The following is a 19827-nucleotide window of genomic DNA, read 5'->3' as shown; positions in this document are numbered from 1 at the left end:
GCGATGAAACACCCCCTAGCTTTAAACACAGTTCAATGCAATCATCACGCGTGGCTGAAACGGAATGACGAATAAAGAAATAACCTCAGGAAAAATACCAAAGTGTACAAAATATATTATTTAGCAGACATGTCCGTTATGGAAGCAGAATTCTTGATCCTGATTATTTTAAATAAAAATGATTATAGATTAAAGACAAATATTTGTAGAACATGATCGATGCCCAGGGTCTAAGTCACGTGATGCAATAACACGTAATTATGAAACTGTCTTGTCTGGAATATCATGTGTTTTGTTGTCGTCTTTAGAATGTCTGCTTGTTTCGTACCTCCTAGCCCGGACTCACATCAGACATACCATACGTTTTTACATGTATTATGGTAAGTAAGGGACTGGACAGAAATTACAGGGGGAGGGGGTGTTTTGCAAAAGACCGCGGCATGAAAAATATAGACCCCCTCAAATCTTTGCACAAAAAATTCCGACCCACGCCCTCTACCGTGCATGAAAAAAGTGACCCCCCCCCGACACACTCTAATGAGTTGACAAATACAATTCAACAGTCACTAAGTTTTCCCGAAACTGAATCTTCACTGTAAAATATAGTACTCTCAGTCCCCCAAAAATATTGCATCCAATATGTTAACAAAAAGTTAACGAAACCGAAATCAACACTTGGAGAAGAAGGAGAGAAGATAGAAGCTCATCAGGATACATGCTTTACAAAGACAAAAAGAATAACATTAGGGAGGGAGTGTTCAGTGGAATTTAATAGTAACTGTAGGACTAGGATCAACAACCTGTTTGATACAATGGAAAACTTGAAGAAAAAAAAGATTGACAGACAAACTGCCAAAAAAAGAGCATGTGCTGATTTGGAGAGTTGAGAAATACCAGTATCAAGCGAAGAAAAAAAGAAAACAGACAAAAGGCCAGAAAAAATAAAAAGCTGTTCATGTTTGATACCTGCCAAATGAAACTTCAGAATTATTTTAGCAACCCCTTGTCACCTACACTACAGTGGATATATCAAATTATATGGTCGAAAAATGTATCAAAATAACAGTGATAAACAATTATTTTAGCAACCCCTTCTGTCACCTACATTATAGTGGAGATGTAAAATTATATGGTACAAAGATATATTAAAATAACAGTGATAAACAATTATTTTAGCAGCCCCTTCTGTCACCTACACTATAGTGGAGATGTAAAATTATATTGTACAAAGATGTATTAAAATAACAGTGATAAACAACTACAGTAACAGTCCAAACGAGGTTACTTTACAAACGATATGTATTTCATATGCATAAGGAGATGAGATGTCTCATAATGAGCTCTAACGTATACGTACGTGGAGGTAGCTTCCTTCCATCTTGATTCGGGAGCATGTTATATCACTGTGATTGCTACTGATTGGGAGGAGACACGCCCAAAAGTGAGAACGTTTTCGAAAATAAGGCCATTTAGAGGCATAAAATATTAAACCATAGACATAAGTCTTACAATGCTTGAATATGGTATTAAAATACCAGAATTGAGACAATTATACTATGCAGTACATATTGTCTGGCTATGAAGTGTATTTTGTTGTGGAAAAGCTGAACGATATTTTGAAGCTGTACACTTGGTAAATGACTTTTCCAGAACAAAAAAAGTCACAAATAAAGAGCAAACCATATAAAGTTCCCCTTTCATATAATCAGAAGTTTGGTGGTCAAATAATTTCTCAGCCCCTTCAAATTGTCGTAAATTTTGCTCATTTCTTTAGTGCATGTTGGATATGCAACAACTTAGTTTAATCTCAGTTTACTCTTGTAGGCATCATCAGAATCAAGTAAACCACGGTTACAGTATAAAGATATATGACTCAAATGTATATGATCATATGTATTATTCAGAAAATATAAAGAAATCACCTTTAGTTAAATAATTTTGAAACAAAATGTGCATAGTAGTCCAGCAGCCATTTTATTGACATGTGAAGCCCCGTGAGGATATCTTGCACATCACCAAAGAAAAAAATTGAAATGCCAAAAATATTGATGATGACGAGTATGGGAAGTACCACGATGGAGATGATTCTGAGCAAGATGATGATGACGAGTATGGGAAGTACCACGACGGAGATGATTCTGAACAAGATGATGATGACGATGATGGGAAATACCACGATGGAGATGACTCTGAGGAAGATGATGACAGTGAAAAGGAGTCCAATGATGGTGATGATGGCAATGGTGATACTGAGGAAGATGATAGCTGAGATGTGAATGACAGCTGATAGATTAGAAAAGAAAGACAGGTTTTAAATTGATTTTCACGCACACTTTAGTTGTGAGTTCATCAAAAGATTTTTAAAATTAAATCTTGTATTTTCTTGGATGTCAGTATTTTTTTTATTTGATTGACTATCAACATATCATTGCATAAAAGTCAGTGACCCCCCCCCAATCCCTTGCGCAGAAAATAGTGACCCACCCCCTAAAAACACCGGCCCACCCCACCCTGTAATATCTGTCCAGTCCCTAAGCCCGTGCAATGGTGGAAGACTTTGAATGAAACTACAGCTGTTTGTGGATATACTGATTACGGACGGGGAGAGTACCTGTATGAGATTAAGGATCGACTATCACTCTCTTTACAACTGATATCTAACAGATCTGAATGTACTTTATTTGTCCTCAGATTACTATAGAAAACTTTCATATGGTTTGTAAGCATTTCCAATTCATCCACGCACTTTTCTCTTGTGAATTTCAACGGATGTGTGTCAATTTCATATGCTAGCCTCGTCATCCATACCTTCGTGATGTCGTTGAGTAATAACATTCGGAGGTCAGGGGTCATTGCTTAAAAGTTAGAAATGTAAAATCGAGGGTTTGCAGCCAGGTCACATTCAGACATCTTTATAACGCCATGTTGTATGTAGTTCTTTCAAACTTCTTTTAATAAGTGACGGTGGATGTCCAATCGCATACACGTAAATTACCAGTCAACTGTGTGTTGTGTGTAATATACGTATTACATGTAACAGTTGGGTCTCAATTAAATTGTCCATCTCTGAAAATTTACAAGGTTGCTATAGTCACCGTTGTCTAAAAAGAAAAGAGTTTTTGTTATATTATTTAAATGGCAAAAGGTTTGATAAAATGTATTTTTAAAAGTCAAATTCTGAATTATTTTAGAAAGTTTTGTAGCGACAGTGTCCTTATTTTCCGGATAGATTATCAAAGTTGTGTATGCATGCCACACTTTTGATTTGTCTAATGCAAAATGATGCCAACCTTGACTATAAAAAAAGTTAATATGTATCTTTATAGACACAGTCTAAGAGATTAAGAGCATATCGTGTATGATCGATTATAGGGGAAGAATATGGGTGGTTTTATGTTCCGTATTCCATTTCCTTTAACAAACAAGTTTGTAGTTTGTAAGATACGACGAGTCGTGATACTCTAGCAGATACCACGTGAATGAAGTGTGTTGCAAGGGGAAGTAGTTGTAATATGAAATAATTGTTATATATTTGAACAAGACGTTACCTTAGAAACGGACAGGAAAGCTTAAGATCTTCTTAATCATTTGTGAGCATTATAATCGTTTTGACTGTTTATATCAATAAATCTTGTCTCCCCCCCCCACCTCGCCGTCATATCTGCCAGACACGCCTACGAGCCAACCGGAAATACTGTTCTGTCAGAACAAACATCACGACATTCTCTCATAAGAAATTGACAATATTGACGACTTTCTAAAGAAATCGACAAGAGAGAGACACGGTGTAGTTGATTGCGGAAACCCTAAACCTCTCCCGACATCACATCGCACAAATGAAGAAAGAACACACACACCAAACAATGTAGTGAAAGGGACATGTGTGCACAGATTTCATAAGTACATTTACTTGGAGCCCTTTTTTTCTATGTATTCGGAAGTAATTTACAGCAAGAGTTAACATGTCCTTTGAGGTAACAAGCTTTAAATTTCACTAGATGCGTTCAGGGTAGTCACGCTTTTGATCTTTTCACTGTGCTATATGATTACAGCTGATGGGCAGCTTCTTGTGAAAACTCGCACATATTAATACATCATACGATCTCTCTCTTTATCAAATTACCTATACAATATAGGTTTGCTTAAATTTCCAGAAGAGCTTGGACTTTCGAGTAATTTTCATTTTTGTGTAAACATAATCTAATTTAATGTTAATACCCTATCTGTCTGTCTGTCTGTCTGTCTGTCTGTCTGTCTGTCTGTCTGTCTGCCTGTCTGTCTATCTGTCCGTGTGTATGTATGTATGTATGTATGTATGTATGTATGTATGTATGTGTGTGTATGTATGTATGTATGTATATATACATATGTTGTATGAAATTATCAGACTGTCCTCGAAGATTTTTTTTAAAAAGTGTTTTTAAAGAATTTGGCGTTAAAAGGTTATTATCACGTGGTATTGATGTCACAAAGAATGTTAAACCTTGAAGGGATTTTGAAACGCATTCCGAGGGAGATGTGGCTATCCAATTCTGTCCTCTTCCGGCTTCAAATGTTATATCGAATTGTCCCAATCATCGCAATCCCTACTCTTTACGTCATCAAACGTCTACAGTACACAATCTTCATCTTTTTATCTCGCGTTGCCAGGCAACAGCAATCGCCCCTAGTTACCGATCTTTCTTATAGTTGAGAAATCCCTGTGAACGCAACATTATGCGTTACATCTCTGACAAATAGTAAAATTAAAAGAACTGACATTTATTCAAGTCGAGCGAAGGCGCAATACACGGATTTTATGTTAGGTTTATGCCACCGAAAAAAAATGTAATGGGAAACCGAATATTTCACTGTACACGTCTGCAAGGATATCTTTCAAGATATTGTTACCATGGTTTTATAGTGTAATAATTTATACTACATTACGGTCTCTTAGTGTCATTAATAGCGGGATTTATTATACAATGACGTATACGTAAGATAAATAGAGTACATTTTCAGGACGTCAGCTTATATCGGAGATGAAATAGTCGCTGTACTGTGTTGATATGATACACCTGGCTGGCCTAAATTTACCTTCCTTCGAAATATGAGAATGATACTCAGGGCGTATTCAAGTCTTCAAAAAAGTTAGATGAAAGAATTTCTGTTGTAAATTAATGGTTAAGATGAAGAAAATAGATCGTTAAAATGAAAACAAAATGATAAGAAATAATGTAAACGTTAACAAGAGCAATTCGATAAAATGATATTGGATTGAATTGAATAGTGAGTAAAGGTGTACTTTATTAAAGCTTTCACGATATGACTGAAAATAAAATGGATTGCTTTTTAAAAAAATGAAATCAAAGAAAGAAATTAAAAGAACGACAGTTAAGTGAAATGAAATGAAATGTTATAAAATGAAATAGGCTAGATGAAATAAAAGGAGCGAAAAGAAAAGAATAGATAAAAATATGATAAAAATTGAAATGGACTACTGAAACCGTATAAAGAATAGTTGGAGTAGAAGGGGGATCGAATCGCGGTAAAAACGATCTAAATAGATTTAAGAAGGCACGCTGTTAGATATCAGAAAGTGATTGTGTAACGTCTACGAAGGCCTTTTAACATCCGATAAATCAGCATACAGGTTCTCTTATCATTTCAATCATACAAAATGGATTTCCATAGTTGCGATCGCTATTATCACAGCGTAAATGCTTACCAGTCACAACGTTCACCTGACCTTAGATATTTCATTATACGACTAGCATTTTGTATGTGTTTATCCAAATCTTAACAAGTTAGGCACGAATCATTTCTAATCGTGAATATTACAATGATTCGCTATGACGTTCTATGTCATTATCTCTTGTTGCTATGGTTACACTTCAAATATCACTGCAACCCTGGCTAGTTAGAAAGATACTTTAGCACACATCCAAAAGCAGTCTTTAGTTTGAGGAATTCACGCGACTTTCATTTCATATAGCGTTCAATATTGGCACTGCAGTTTGTCAGGTCGGGTTCCATCATTCGTAGCAGAAGGCAACTGTCTCCATCAAAGCCGTTTCCATGGCTACTTGGTTGACATACTTCACGAAGTTCACATATCGGAAAATGATACCCGTTCCTCTCAGTGTGGTAACCTTAGAAACTGCCCACATCCAATGTCCTACCTTCATTTTATGTACTTTCATGAGTCGTCTACACATAATTTTGGACTAGAATAAAAAGTAGACTTATTAAAACTTTTCGCAAGATAAATGTAACAATTAGCATCAATTTATCAGCATTTAGAGATTAGTTGTTTAGCGATAAGTGTGTTTTGGTCCTGGTACGAGCTGGATGGCTTCACCAGACGTTCGAACTGACTAGATTTATTGGACATCATGTATTCGAACTGACTAGATTTATTAGACTTCATGTATTCGAATTGACAATATTTTATAAGGAAATGTCAGGATTTACACACACACACACACACATACATACATACATACATACATACATACATACATACATACATACATACATACATACATACATACATACATACATACATACATACATACATACATACATACATACACACATACATACATACATACATACATACATACATACATACATACATACATACATACATACATACATACATACATACATACATACATACATACATACATACATACATACATACATACATACATACATACACACATACATACATACATACATACATACATACATACATACATACATACATACATACATACATACAGACAGACAGACAGACAAAGACAGACAGACAGACACACACACACACACACATACATACATACACATACACACACATTCACTCACGCACGCACGCATGCACAGAGTACATACTGTGACGTTTTTATGTTAAAATAAAGTATGTTTTATCTGACTTAAATAGAAGGGAGACAATCTTTACGTACACTCTACCAAAAACGTCTCAATAAATTATGAGAAAGTTTCTGTATCTAATATTAAAGTCGCAGTACTAAATCAAATTTGAATGACGTATTAAAACGTTTCATGTAATATAACACATTACAACGTCTCACATTTTCCGTCCAAAAGACGCCTGTACGTTGTTGAAGTGATGTTTATGGTTAATGGATTACTTGTACTCAAACTCTCCAACCCACTTCACTCCACATCTTTACTACGGTGCGTCTACCTGTCTCTACCGATCAACAACATTGTGGCAAAATTGATTTTTATATCAAAATATTCGTTTCAAAATCAAACGTCTGTATTGATGAGTATTGAATTATATGAAGTATGTGTGTAATGTTACAAGTCGATATTTAATATAAAACAGTCTACGCCATTTGATCGCCTTATTTATTGCAAATACAAACGTGCCTACGACATTTCAAATTTCCCTAAAATTAATTTAAACAGTGTGTCTGTTTCTGGTATGGATAACAAACTAAATTGTCCATTCATTAAAATAAATAAACGCCGTCCTTGCCAGAAATTAATATGTTAGTCTAACATACCAAATGTACATGACTGTATTCAATTGTATATTTCCACCTTTTTTATTTTGTGGCTGTAAAATAAATTCAGTAAGGTAAAATCATTTATTATTTACATTTCTTATTTTGTGAGTGAGTGTGTGTGTGTGTGTGTGTGTGTGTGTGTGTGTGTGTGTGTGTGTGTGTGTGTGTGTGTGTGTATGTATGTATGTATGTATGTATGTATGTATGTATGTATGTATGTATGTACTTACATATATGTGTTTTCGTACGGTATGTTCATATACTTTGTGATAATTTGTTCAAATTGTGTTCTTTTTCATGGGTAATATTATCATTTGAATTTCTGCTTTTTCTGTATTCCAGTATATTTGTTTTTATTCATGTTATTATTTTACATTCAATATATCATTTTCTCTGTTGCTACTGCTACTACTACTACTACTACTACTACTACTACTACTACTACTACTACTACTACTACTACTGTTGGCTTTCATTGCTTTACCGTGCACTGCTTGACTCTAAGAATCTAGTAAGTGAAGCAAGACTAACTTAATTTGTTGTCGGTAGTAATCTTAGGTAGCTGGGTCAATGACGTAGTAGAAGAACCGGGTTACTATGGATAATGCCCTCTAGCATTTTAACGTAATCGATAGCTGTCTATGTTACTGTAAACACAGTGTGTCGGGACGAAGTGTATTAAAAGTATGGCCTGTCAGTTGTGATAATCACAGCTACTCTTCGATATCATCGAATATCTGTCAGATAATGTGATGTCTAGGAGTTATCGATTGTATGCTAGTACATGGAAAGAAATATCTGTCAGATAATGTGATGTCTAGGAGTTATCGATTGTATGCTAGTACATGGAAAGAAATATCTGTCAGATAATGTGATGTCTAGGAGTTATCGATTGTATACTAGTACATGGAAAGAAATATCTGTCAGATAATGTGATGTCTAGGAGTTATCGATTGTATGCTAGTACATGGAAAGAAATATCTGTCAGATAATGTGATGTCTAGGAGTTATCGATTGTATGCTAGTACATGGAAAGAAATATCTGTCAGATAATGTGATGTCTAGGAGTTATCGATTGTATGCTAGTACATGGAAAGAAATATCTGTCAGATAATGTGATGTCTAGGAGTTATCGATTGTATGCTAGTACATGGAAAGAAATATCTGTCAGATAATGTGATGTCTAGGAGTTATCGATTGTATGCTAGTACATGGAAAGAAATATCTGTCAGATAATGTGATGTCTAGGAGTTATCGATTGTATGCTAGTACATGGAAAGAAATATCTGTCAGATAATGTGATGTCTAGGAGTTATCGATTGTATGCTAGTACATGGAAAGAAATATCTGTCAGATAATGTGATGTCTAGGAGTTATCGATTGTATGCTAGTACATGGAAAGAAATATCTGTCAGATAATGTGATGTCTAGGAGTTATCGATTGTATGCTAGTACATGGAAAGAAATATCTGTCAGATAATGTGATGTCTAGGAGTTATCGATTGTATGCTAGTACATGGAAAGAAATATATGTGCTGTTATCTTTGTGTAGCATCATCTTTAATTTTGTAAACAAAGAGGTCTATCAGATAACGAAGTCGACCCATGGAAGTAAATTATGTTATCCAACACAGCTCTGAACTCGAAAGTTAGTGAGCTCGTAAACTCCCAAATTAATAAAATAAATACATGACAAAAAAAATAAACAATGCAACATAATTTAACGTGACCATGCCAAATTTAAACCAAAGCAAATCAAAACAAACGACGTAAACAAAATAACCAAGCCAATCTAAACCAAAGCAAAGCAAAGCAAAGCAAACAGTGCAAAACAAAGTAACCGAGCCATTCCAAACCAGAGTAAGCCAAAACAAACCAGAGAAAGCCAACCCAAACCAAACCAGAGTAAGCCAAAACAAACCAGAGTAAGCCAACCCAAACCAGAGTAAGCCAAAACAAACCAGAGTAAGCCAACCCAAACCAGAGTAAGCCAAAACAAACCAGAGTAAGCCAAAACAAACCAGAGTAAGCCAACCCAAACCAGAGTAAGCCAACCCAAACCAGAGTAAGCCAAAACAAACCAGAGTAAGCCAAAACAAACCAGAGTAAGCCAAAACAAACCAGAGTAAGCCAACCCAAACCAGAGTAGGCCAACCCAAACCAGAGTAAGCCAAAACAAACCAGAGTAAGCCAACCCAAACCAGAGTAAGCCAAAACAAACCAGAGTAAGCCAAAACAAACCAGAGTAAGCCAAAACAAACCAGAGTAAGCCAAAACAAACCAGAGTAAGCCAAAACAAACCAGAGTAAGCCAACCCAAACCAGAGTAAGCCAAAACAAACCAGAGTAAGCCAACCCAAACCAGAGTAAGCCAAAACAAACCAGAGTAAGCCAACCCAAACCAGAGTAAGCCAAAACAAACCAGAGTAAGCCAAAACAAACCAGAGTAAGCCAACCCAAACCAGAGTAAGCCAACCCAAAGCAGAGTAAGCCAAAACAAACCAGAGTAAGCCAAAACAAACCAGAGTAAGCCAACCCAAACCAGAGTAAGCCAAAACAAACCAGAGTAAGCCAACCCAAACCAGAGTAAGCCAAAACAAACCAGAGTAAGCCAAAACAAACCAGAGTAAGCCAACCCAAACCAGAGTAAGCCAACCCAAAGCAGAGTAAGCCAAAACAAACCAGAGTAAGCCAAAACAAACCAGAGTAAGCCAAAACAAACCAGAGTAAGCCAACCCAAACCAGAGTAAGCCAACCCAAAGCAGAGTAAGCCAAAACAAACCAGAGTAAGCCAAAACAAACCAGAGTAAGCCAAAACAAACCAGAGTAAGCCAACCCAAACCAGAGTAAGCCAAAACAAACTAAACAAAAGCAAAATAAACAAAAATCCAAATATTTATTTTAAAGACCAAAACTAACGAAAGCGAAAAGGACGTAACACTCAAAGTCTCACTTATTCTTTACTCCGTCTTTGTAAAACGACTACAACAGTAAAACCGTTATTGCTTATTCTTAATACTGTCCTGTTTTGACCTAACATATCTTGTTATATACAGGGATGCAGGCCAATGATGTCAAATCAATATGTTTACATCATCTAATATCAAGACAGACACATTGAACATTGCAACCATTCTCGAATGAAAACTGCTTTGTTTGCCAAGCAACTGATTCAAAACTCCACTGGTCTGCTCATCCATTGCAGTGGAAACGTGTTTACTCGACAGCTGTAGGTTATTATTTGTAAAAAAAAAAAGAAAAGAAAACAAAGACACAAAAAAAAGAAGCCAGAAATAAAATAAAATAAAATAAAATAAACAAGTTGTATGAAATTGACATGTTATGAATAAAAACTCCCGCCTAGGATATTGTGTAGGTGTTTACAATCATGGTCAGAAGAGAGGCAGTCAGTCCAAACAGTCATTTCCCGAAGACTTACAAGAGTGGTATGATCTTGTTTGCCTACACCTCCAAACATATAAACAAATTCGCCGAGGGGATTGTGGCATCTTGTTTGCAACCAACACCAGTGTATGGTGGCTGGTCGTTCGTACGATACTAGGTGTACAATAATCACAGTGTATGGTGGCTGGTCGTTCGTACGATACTAGGTGTACAATAATCACAGTGTATGGTGGCTGGTCGTTCGTACGATACTAGGTGTACAATAATCACAGTGTATAGTGGCTGGTCGTTCGTACGTACGATACTAGTGTACAATAATCACAGTAGAGTTCACCTGGTTTCAATCCTAATTATTCCGAACGGGCGATCTATATATATATATATATATATATATATATATATATATATATATATATATATATATATATATATATATATATATATATATATATATATATATATATATATATATATATATATATACACACACACACATGAATTCAACAAAAATATAAATGGAACTGTTACATCTGTGTTTATAGTCAAAGACTAAATCTAATACATACAGATAAACATTGACCAATTATATTGCCGCCGGGTTGATAAATTAAATCGATTTCTTATCTACGGACAAACCTTTAAACCTTCAAAACTTGACCCTTCATCACTTCACCCCCACCCCCACCCCCACCCCCAGGCAATTCGGTGTAAAACATCATGAAATGGTATCCCTGTATAGATGGGGCATGTAAGCACTTTTGATCTACTCTCCGTCTACGTATCAGTATTTCACCTTTACAGCTCTCTCAACTCATTGTGTCTTTAAGCCCCATGCATCAATTGCACGCCTGATTAAAAACCAGCATCATCCATCTAAATTCATCAACTTAACCTTTACGATGTGGCTTGTCGTCGCCATGGTTACAGTGAAGCAACGCGGATGTGGATGCGATAGTAGTGATTGTGCTTAAGCCTTGTGTATTTCTCTATACAAGGCTACTATAATATATTCCCGTATTTGACATGCTCGATATATATATATATATATATATATATATATATATATATATATATATATATATATATGAAAGAAGACGAGTCTGAAATTACATTGTAGATTTACACTACGGACCGTTTCACCAGAAGGATCGTCGGGTGTAATAGTCGGGTGTAATATATATATATATATATATATATATATATATATATATATATATATATATATATATATATATATATATATATATATATATATATATATATATATATATATATATATATATATATATATATATATATATATATATATATATATATATATATATATATATGTATATATATATATATATATATATATATATATATATATATATCAATCTGCTAAGACAGTGCTCTATACTGCAGTGGCAGAGCGTAATAGTGAAATATATATGTGTATATATATATATATATATATATATATATATATATATATATATATGTATATATATACATATATATATACATATATATACATATATATAAATATAAAAATCGAACTAGACGCCCCAAGTGGTTGATCTATCGACAAGGCTAACATGTTAACTCGTCATTGTTTACCCCTCTACATCTTAACTGCATAACAGTTAATCCAAAATATTAGATTATGTGTTTACTTAAAGATGAGTGATGCATATAAAAATGCAAAGTTGGCACAGAACTACGTGCCACACGGCAACTTCATTTGCGACGCATAGTACTCATCGTTGATTTGCAATACTCTAGTCAACATGCCATGTTGGTAGAAATAGTGGTCACTTTACAATAAATCGAGAGAAGGAAAAGTGAAACAAGCTCAAGTGAAGTTATTGAGAATCTATTCTTCAGTACCTAACAAAACGTGTTGCTGGAATAATGTGACAGAGCATTGCAGTACATATAAATCACTTGTATATTTCGAAATAACCATTTTCACGTGGAAAGTTTACATTCTGGTATCTAACTCGAATCTAAAAATGATTCTGCCATATTTTCGATTGAAAGACATTGCACATCAATCACATTTCTTTGAAATCAATTTTAAATATTCAAGAACTTGTATTTGTCTCATCCATATTGAACAAGAACGCTATTTCAAAGTTATTTCTGTAAATGTTTATGGAAAATCGTTGAATATAGTATATGGCCATCACTGCGTGTGATCACGCCTTGGTTTGATACTCCACCGTATGTCTACGTTGATCGACATTCAACTGAATCTCTCAACTCATTCTAGAAAAAGTAATAGATGTATATTTATTACAATAAAATGAAATTGAAGGGAGCATTTTAGGAATATTTCATCAAATTTATTATTTTGCTGTAAACATGTAATGACGTTCCTTTCAACGTCCTCTAGTACTTGAAACGTATATTTATCACGGTCGGAAAGATATATTACAGGAAATGTAGTAGAAATAAATGACGCACGAAGAATAATGTATCAAAGAAAGTATGCAGCTCGAGGGTACCTTTTCATCAAATTATTTAATTCTTTGTGTATGTGTCTACAATTCTCTGATTGCGCGCGGTGAGTCTTTTGCAAAAAAAAGGAAGAGTTCTAGAGAAAACACAGAGAGTTATCACACCAATTTGTTCAACATTTGACATACATTTTCATTTGTTTCAAATGGTATTAAGTTTTTTTCTGATAAACAAACCACAGTGTAATTTTGTACTTTTTTGATGTACACCGTGCCTTTCTTTCTTCATGCTGAAGCTATAGTCGCTCAATATTACCATTAAATGTTTTACTTTCAATTCCGGGGTACATACTCCTATAATGACAGCAATTGCATAATAATCATCAAGATTTTGATGACATCTATAATAAACAATGTCCTTGAATAAGATACGGATGTGAGGAAAGAAATTTAGCAAAGGAAGTATGTATTAGTATCACATCCCACCGTCTGATATCTTTCCTGTTTTCCTGAGCAAAACATGCTCTTGATGTGTTTAGATGTATTCCGGGCATTTCTGTGTTCGGGGGCATTGGTAGGCTTTTTGTGTTTGGATGTATGTTTTGGTATATTCAACGTGTTTCTGTGTTTGCGTATATTCAACATGTTTCTGTGTTTTGGTATATTCAGCTTGTTTCTGTGTTTGGGTATATTCAGCTTGTTTCTGTGTTTGGGTATATTCAGCCTGTTTCTGTGTTTTGGTGTATTCAGCCTGTTTCTGTGTTTTGGTATATTCAACCTGTTTCTGTGTTTTCGTATATTCAACGTGTTTCTGTGTTTGGGTATATTCAGCTTGTTTCTGTGTTTCTGTGTTTGGGTATATTCAGCTTGTTTATGTGTTTCTGTGTTTGGGTATATTCAGCTTGTTTCTGTGTTTCTGTGTTTGGGTATATTCAGCTTGTTTCTGTGTTTCTGTGTTTGGGTATATTCAACGTGTTTCTGTGTTTGGGTATATTCAGCTTGTTTCTGAGTTTGGGTATATTCAGCCTGTTTCTGTGTTTTGGTATATTCAACCTGTTTCTGTCTTTTCGTATATTCAACGTGTTTCTGTGTTTGGGTATATTCAGCTTGTTTCTGTGTTTCTGTGTTTGGGTATATTCAGCTTGTTTCTGTGTTTGGGTATATTCAGCTTGTTTCTGTGTTTGGGTATATTCAGCTTGTTTCTCAGTGTGTTTCTGTGTTTGGGTATATTCAGCTTGTTTTTGTGTTTCTGTGTTTGGGTATATTCAGCTTGTTTTTGTGTTTCTGTGTTTGGGTATATTCAGCTTGTTTTTGTGTTTCTGTGTTTGGGTATATTCAGCTTGTTTTTGTGTTTCTGTGTTTGGGTATATTCAGCTTGTTTCTGTGTTTCTGTGTTTGGGTATATTCAGCTTGTTTCTGTGTTTCTGTGTTTGGGTATATTCAGCTTGTTTCTGTGTTTCTGTGTTTGGGTATATTCAGCTTGTTTCTGTGTTTCTGTGTTTGCGTATATTCAGCTTGTTTCTGTGTTTGGGTATATTCAGCTTGTTTCTGTGTTTGGGTATATTCGGAGTGTTTCTGTATTTGGGTATGTTCAAGATACAGCAACGACGTTCTGCTGGTATATCTTCCCAGTGGGGAATGCCTTCGAATTTAGATTGAAGTACTGTTTTGCAAAATAGTATTAGTATACAGTGGTTTGTGTTTCCTACACAGGTATAATTTTTACTGGACGACAAATCACTTTCTAGGAACTCCACATCACTAACATAAATGTAGTCACTGACTTGGTAAAAGGGTTGTTGATGATCGTACGAATGTAGACTCGATTAAATCAAAAGGGACCCTTCAGTTATTACAAGGGGGAGGCCTGGGAAAATCAGACCCAGGCTGTTGCATAAAATGTGACCCTTCCTCAATTCCGCCATGCTAAAAAGTGGCCCTCCCCAACCTTCATTTTCTAAAACGTGACCGTGACTGTTAAAGTAGATCAAAATGTTGATTAAAATGTTGTCAGAAATGTAAAAGGACACGAGTCCCAGATTCAATTGTAAGGACTTAATCCCACCGCTGCCACCGTTATTTCCCACTACTACCGCCATGTGGGTGTTTCTGAAGGCACTGTATTGATAAATATCTGTGATTGGAATTATATTTGCTGAGCTGAACTCCCAACGATTAGATTTGCACACTCCCAACACTGTTGGTACCGCGGTCAACATCTGCACAACTAGTATCTTACCCAACTGTTCCCGTTTTACACATGTGAGATCCATTCCTCTCCTCACACAACAACTGGCAGTTAATTGACTACATGGTTGACAGCAGCAGTTTGATTGATATAGGCTGATGTCATAGTACCTGACCCTAACCCTAACCCTAACCCTAACCCTAACCCTAACTCTAACTCTAACCCGAATGGCAGCAATGGGATTTGGAACCGGTGGCAGCGATGGGATGAAAAAAACCCACAAAATAATGCAATGTTAGACACTACAATGAGTTAAAGTAAAATGTAACTCTCCCCTAATCCCATTTTCTAAAATTTAACTCTCCCCAGAGAGCTGATCTGTAAAAAGTGAACCCCTAATCACACACCCCTCTGTATATACCAAAGGCTCCGTAACATGGCAGACTTACTATATGTACAGTGTAACGGTTTGCACATGTTCTGTGGTTGTTGTTCGTTAAAACATTTGATATAAGTTTCAATATCTTTAGGGAACATTTTAGTTTCACAGTTATGAAATGTACAGTTATACGAAATGTATTGTAACTTATTTCCACACGTATTCACACTATAGATCATTTAAATGATTAATTAATTACTTTAAAAATTGTGTAACATGTAATTTGGTTATAGAAATAATTAACAATGGCGAATAATTTCGAAGTCAAAAGAATTTGCATAACCTTTGTTGCAATCAGTCATTGTCAGGAAGTATTTCTACAACCAAAAAAATGTAATTGTTGACTAATGTCAATATATATATATAACTCTACTTGGTGACATAATAAACAGAAAGACCCCAAATATACCTAGCCTACAGGGACTGTGCCCAGCCACATAAAGACCCCGAATACACCCAGCCACATAAAAACCCCATTGCATCTGAACACGGGACAACCCCGAACACACCCAAACACAAAAATACCCCAGAATATACCGAGCAAGAAAATGACCCGAATAGATCGATACACGGGAAGGCCCGAATACACCCAAACCAACGTTTTCAAACAGTTTTAATAATTAAAAACGCACTCAGTCTGGTTGTATTATGAAACCAATTGAATAATCTTACTGTCTTACATCAGTACTGATCATTCAAACATTGATAAAACTATACCCACTTACCCCATTGCTGGTCATTCAAACATTGATAAAACTATACCCACTTACCCCATTGCTGGTCATATACCCACATTGATAAAACTATACCCACTTACCCCATTACTGGTCAAATACCCACTTGCCCCATTACTGGTCATATACCCACATTGATAAAACTATACCCACTTACCCCATTACTGGTCATATACCCACTTACCCCATTACTGGTCATTCAAACATTGATAAAACTATACACACTTACACTAAAATCTTTCATCTTTCACTTTACTTTTCAGTTTTTGTAAACAATTAGTCTTTTCTTTACATGAAGTGTTTTGCTAGAAAACAAAATTATTGATGCAGAAAAATATACCAGGAATAGACCTTTAAATGGAACCTCTTTGTTATTTTACATGAACTATTATATGAATTTAGATGAGGATTTGACAGGAAACATGGGAGCCATAGTTTTACCTTCAGTTCTCCACCCACTCATAGTTGACATGTAAGCTTACTTAACGTTGCTTTGTCACGACGTTAGCTCTGAATGTTATCTTCTCCAGATGTAATGAGTTTATAGCGACATCGATGAAATCGGGTGTTTTGATTTTTGACAAAATATCAAAAACGTGGACGAATAAATCTCTATTGAAACCGGGAGGATTATAAAAGAAATACAAAAATCAGTCTCATATATTGTTTTTTTTGAAAACAAATGCATGAAATGGCTTCCTGGTAAATGAAATAAGGTATGACAGCGCAAACGGCATATATTCCGAAGATTGAAATTATATAACTTGCAAAGGAAGGAAAGTGATGTGAAGCTTTGACAAAATACACACAACACACAACAGGGGTATATAAAGGCATTATGTGTAATCTATGCAATTGAGGGAATTTCAAACTGCCATAAACTGTACGCATCATCGTGACCGAGATCTTGTTTTCGACACTATGTTTGTTTGCCCCCTAAATATTGGACTTCTTCTTGAACAAACTGTTTTTGAATTCCTAAAGATATGCAAGTATGTATGTATATATATATATATATATATATATATATATATATATATATATATATATATATATATATATATATATATATATATATATATATATATATATATATATATATATATATATATATATATATACTCGGTGAGTATCAATCTGCTAAGACAGTGCTCTATACCGCAGTGGCAGAGCGTGATAGTTTTGGTAGTATGGTTGTTAACCAAGAAAGAGTTCCAATACTACCAAAACTATATATATGTGTGTGTATATATATATATATATTATTCGCGTTGTTGGTGTTACAAAGCATAAAATCTACAGAAACAGAACCTAAGACTTAAGTCGGCCATTTTATACCCTTGGCTACTCTGTTCTGGTTTACATGGAGGGAAACGAATAAGAAGATAACAATGAAATCTCTTGAAACAAACTAGGCACGGTTCGATTCATTCTCTTTTACCTACGCCTTGTGTTGTCATATCTATTGAGACAAAAGTACACTAAATCTTGATGAAATCGCCTTTCGAAAAACTAAAGGCACTGCGAACAAACTAATCTACTGTACAACTTTGATAATGATTGGATAATATGAATGACGTCATGATCCACATGTCTTATGATGACGTATACTATACGTATTTAAATTACTAATTTGCATAAATGTAAGAATATTTAAATGACGATGTGCATTGTGCTGTGTTGTCACGTTATGTTATGTTCATACTATCAAACTATTAAACTTACTGAAGTACGTATTTCTTCAATCAAGTTCTTGATAGCGAGCTATATTGAAATGTACTCAGCATATTCATCAAATCGTATAAAAATATATTCAGTTATTATTTCAAACTCTACGATACTATCCATCATAACAAATTGACCCAAATAATGCAACATTTAAAACTTGAGTGAAGGTCTTAAACCTATTTTCAAATGTATGAGTTTCTTTCTTCAGAATGATTATAAGCTATTTCAGTGGGTAACATGTTCATTTACTGCCCAACGAAGCTTGTTAAGTATTGCGATTCATCTCAAAGGTTAAGAGGACCGTGTACATGCACACTCCTCATCACAAATTGATGAATACTTAATCTGTATAATCGGCATGTATTACAACGTAGTAACATGTGATAGCAACCCCATCTGATGGACTGCTCTCAATAATATGATATGTTTATAAAGGAAAACCCGTCTGATTTTTATATCTTCTTACAGAGTTATATCACATCAGCGTGGTTTGAACGAAGTCAACGAATCATCGCTGGAAGACTTAGTACAACTGGAGAAAATGTAAGTTGATATTGTTTTATTTGTATCTTTGAGACAAGATAACACTCTGCTGAGCATCGCAAGACAAGAAGCAGGTTCACTTTGGCATGACTTTGGCATCTTTTCGTAATTGTTACGTTTTAAAAATGGACTAAAATACTATTTGCTCAATAAAACAATAGCATCTAATACCACGTTCCCACTAATGTGAATGTGAATGCGGGTGACACTGTAGATATGGAAATATATAAGAGATGGGGATGTAGTTGTATAATGAATATCATCGAGTCACTACCATAAAAGAAGCCGTGGTATTGGTAGGAAATGCAACGCGATGCTAATACTAGCATCGTTGTATTTCCTTCACACGAGCTTATTACTTTTTTATTGGTTACAACATAGCACATGATTATCTGAAAAAAGTTGTTGCCAGGTTAGCTAAATGTAAAAAGAATAATGTAACTTTGGGATGGTAATTTGTTCTTTTAATAATGTACGCAATAAGTTTACATTCATAAGACGTGTCTTTTCAATAGTATGCTTTTACTTGTATAATTGTTATATACGTTGTTGCCAAAGGTTCTTTAACATTACTCACGCACATAATTGCCATTCCATCTTAAATGTCCGTGAAATTTCACCAATTGACGTCTTTCGACTGTAGTGGCAGAGGATCACAATTTTATACAGTGATAATATGTCCTTTGGGAGTTTTGTTTATTTTAGACTTATTGTACTAGCAAGTAATAGACAGTTAAATAGCCATTTCATACGCAAAGCCTCACTTTTTCATCCATGGCAAGTTTGATACATAGCTAAACCACTAATATGAACTTGATGTTATGAATCGT

General features: G+C 34.9%; 1 protein-coding gene across 1 annotated transcript in view; it reads left to right on the top strand.

Annotated features, from left to right (window-relative positions):
* The window catches only part of LOC144443408 (BDNF/NT-3 growth factors receptor-like), a 73856-nt gene that overhangs the window by 22517 nt on the left and 31512 nt on the right, over positions 1-19827 (top strand). The window contains exon 4 of the mRNA XM_078132875.1: positions 18923-18997. Coding sequence (XP_077989001.1) covers positions 18923-18997 — 75 coding nt within the window. The remainder of the gene's footprint in view (positions 1-18922; positions 18998-19827) is intronic.

The sequence above is a fragment of the Glandiceps talaboti genome, chromosome 12 (assembly GCF_964340395.1).
Source record: "Glandiceps talaboti chromosome 12, keGlaTala1.1, whole genome shotgun sequence".
In the NCBI taxonomy this organism is placed as follows: Eukaryota; Metazoa; Hemichordata; class Enteropneusta; family Spengelidae; genus Glandiceps; species Glandiceps talaboti.
Note: the sequence above shows the minus strand (reverse complement) of the source record. Positions and strands in the feature narration are given on the sequence as shown.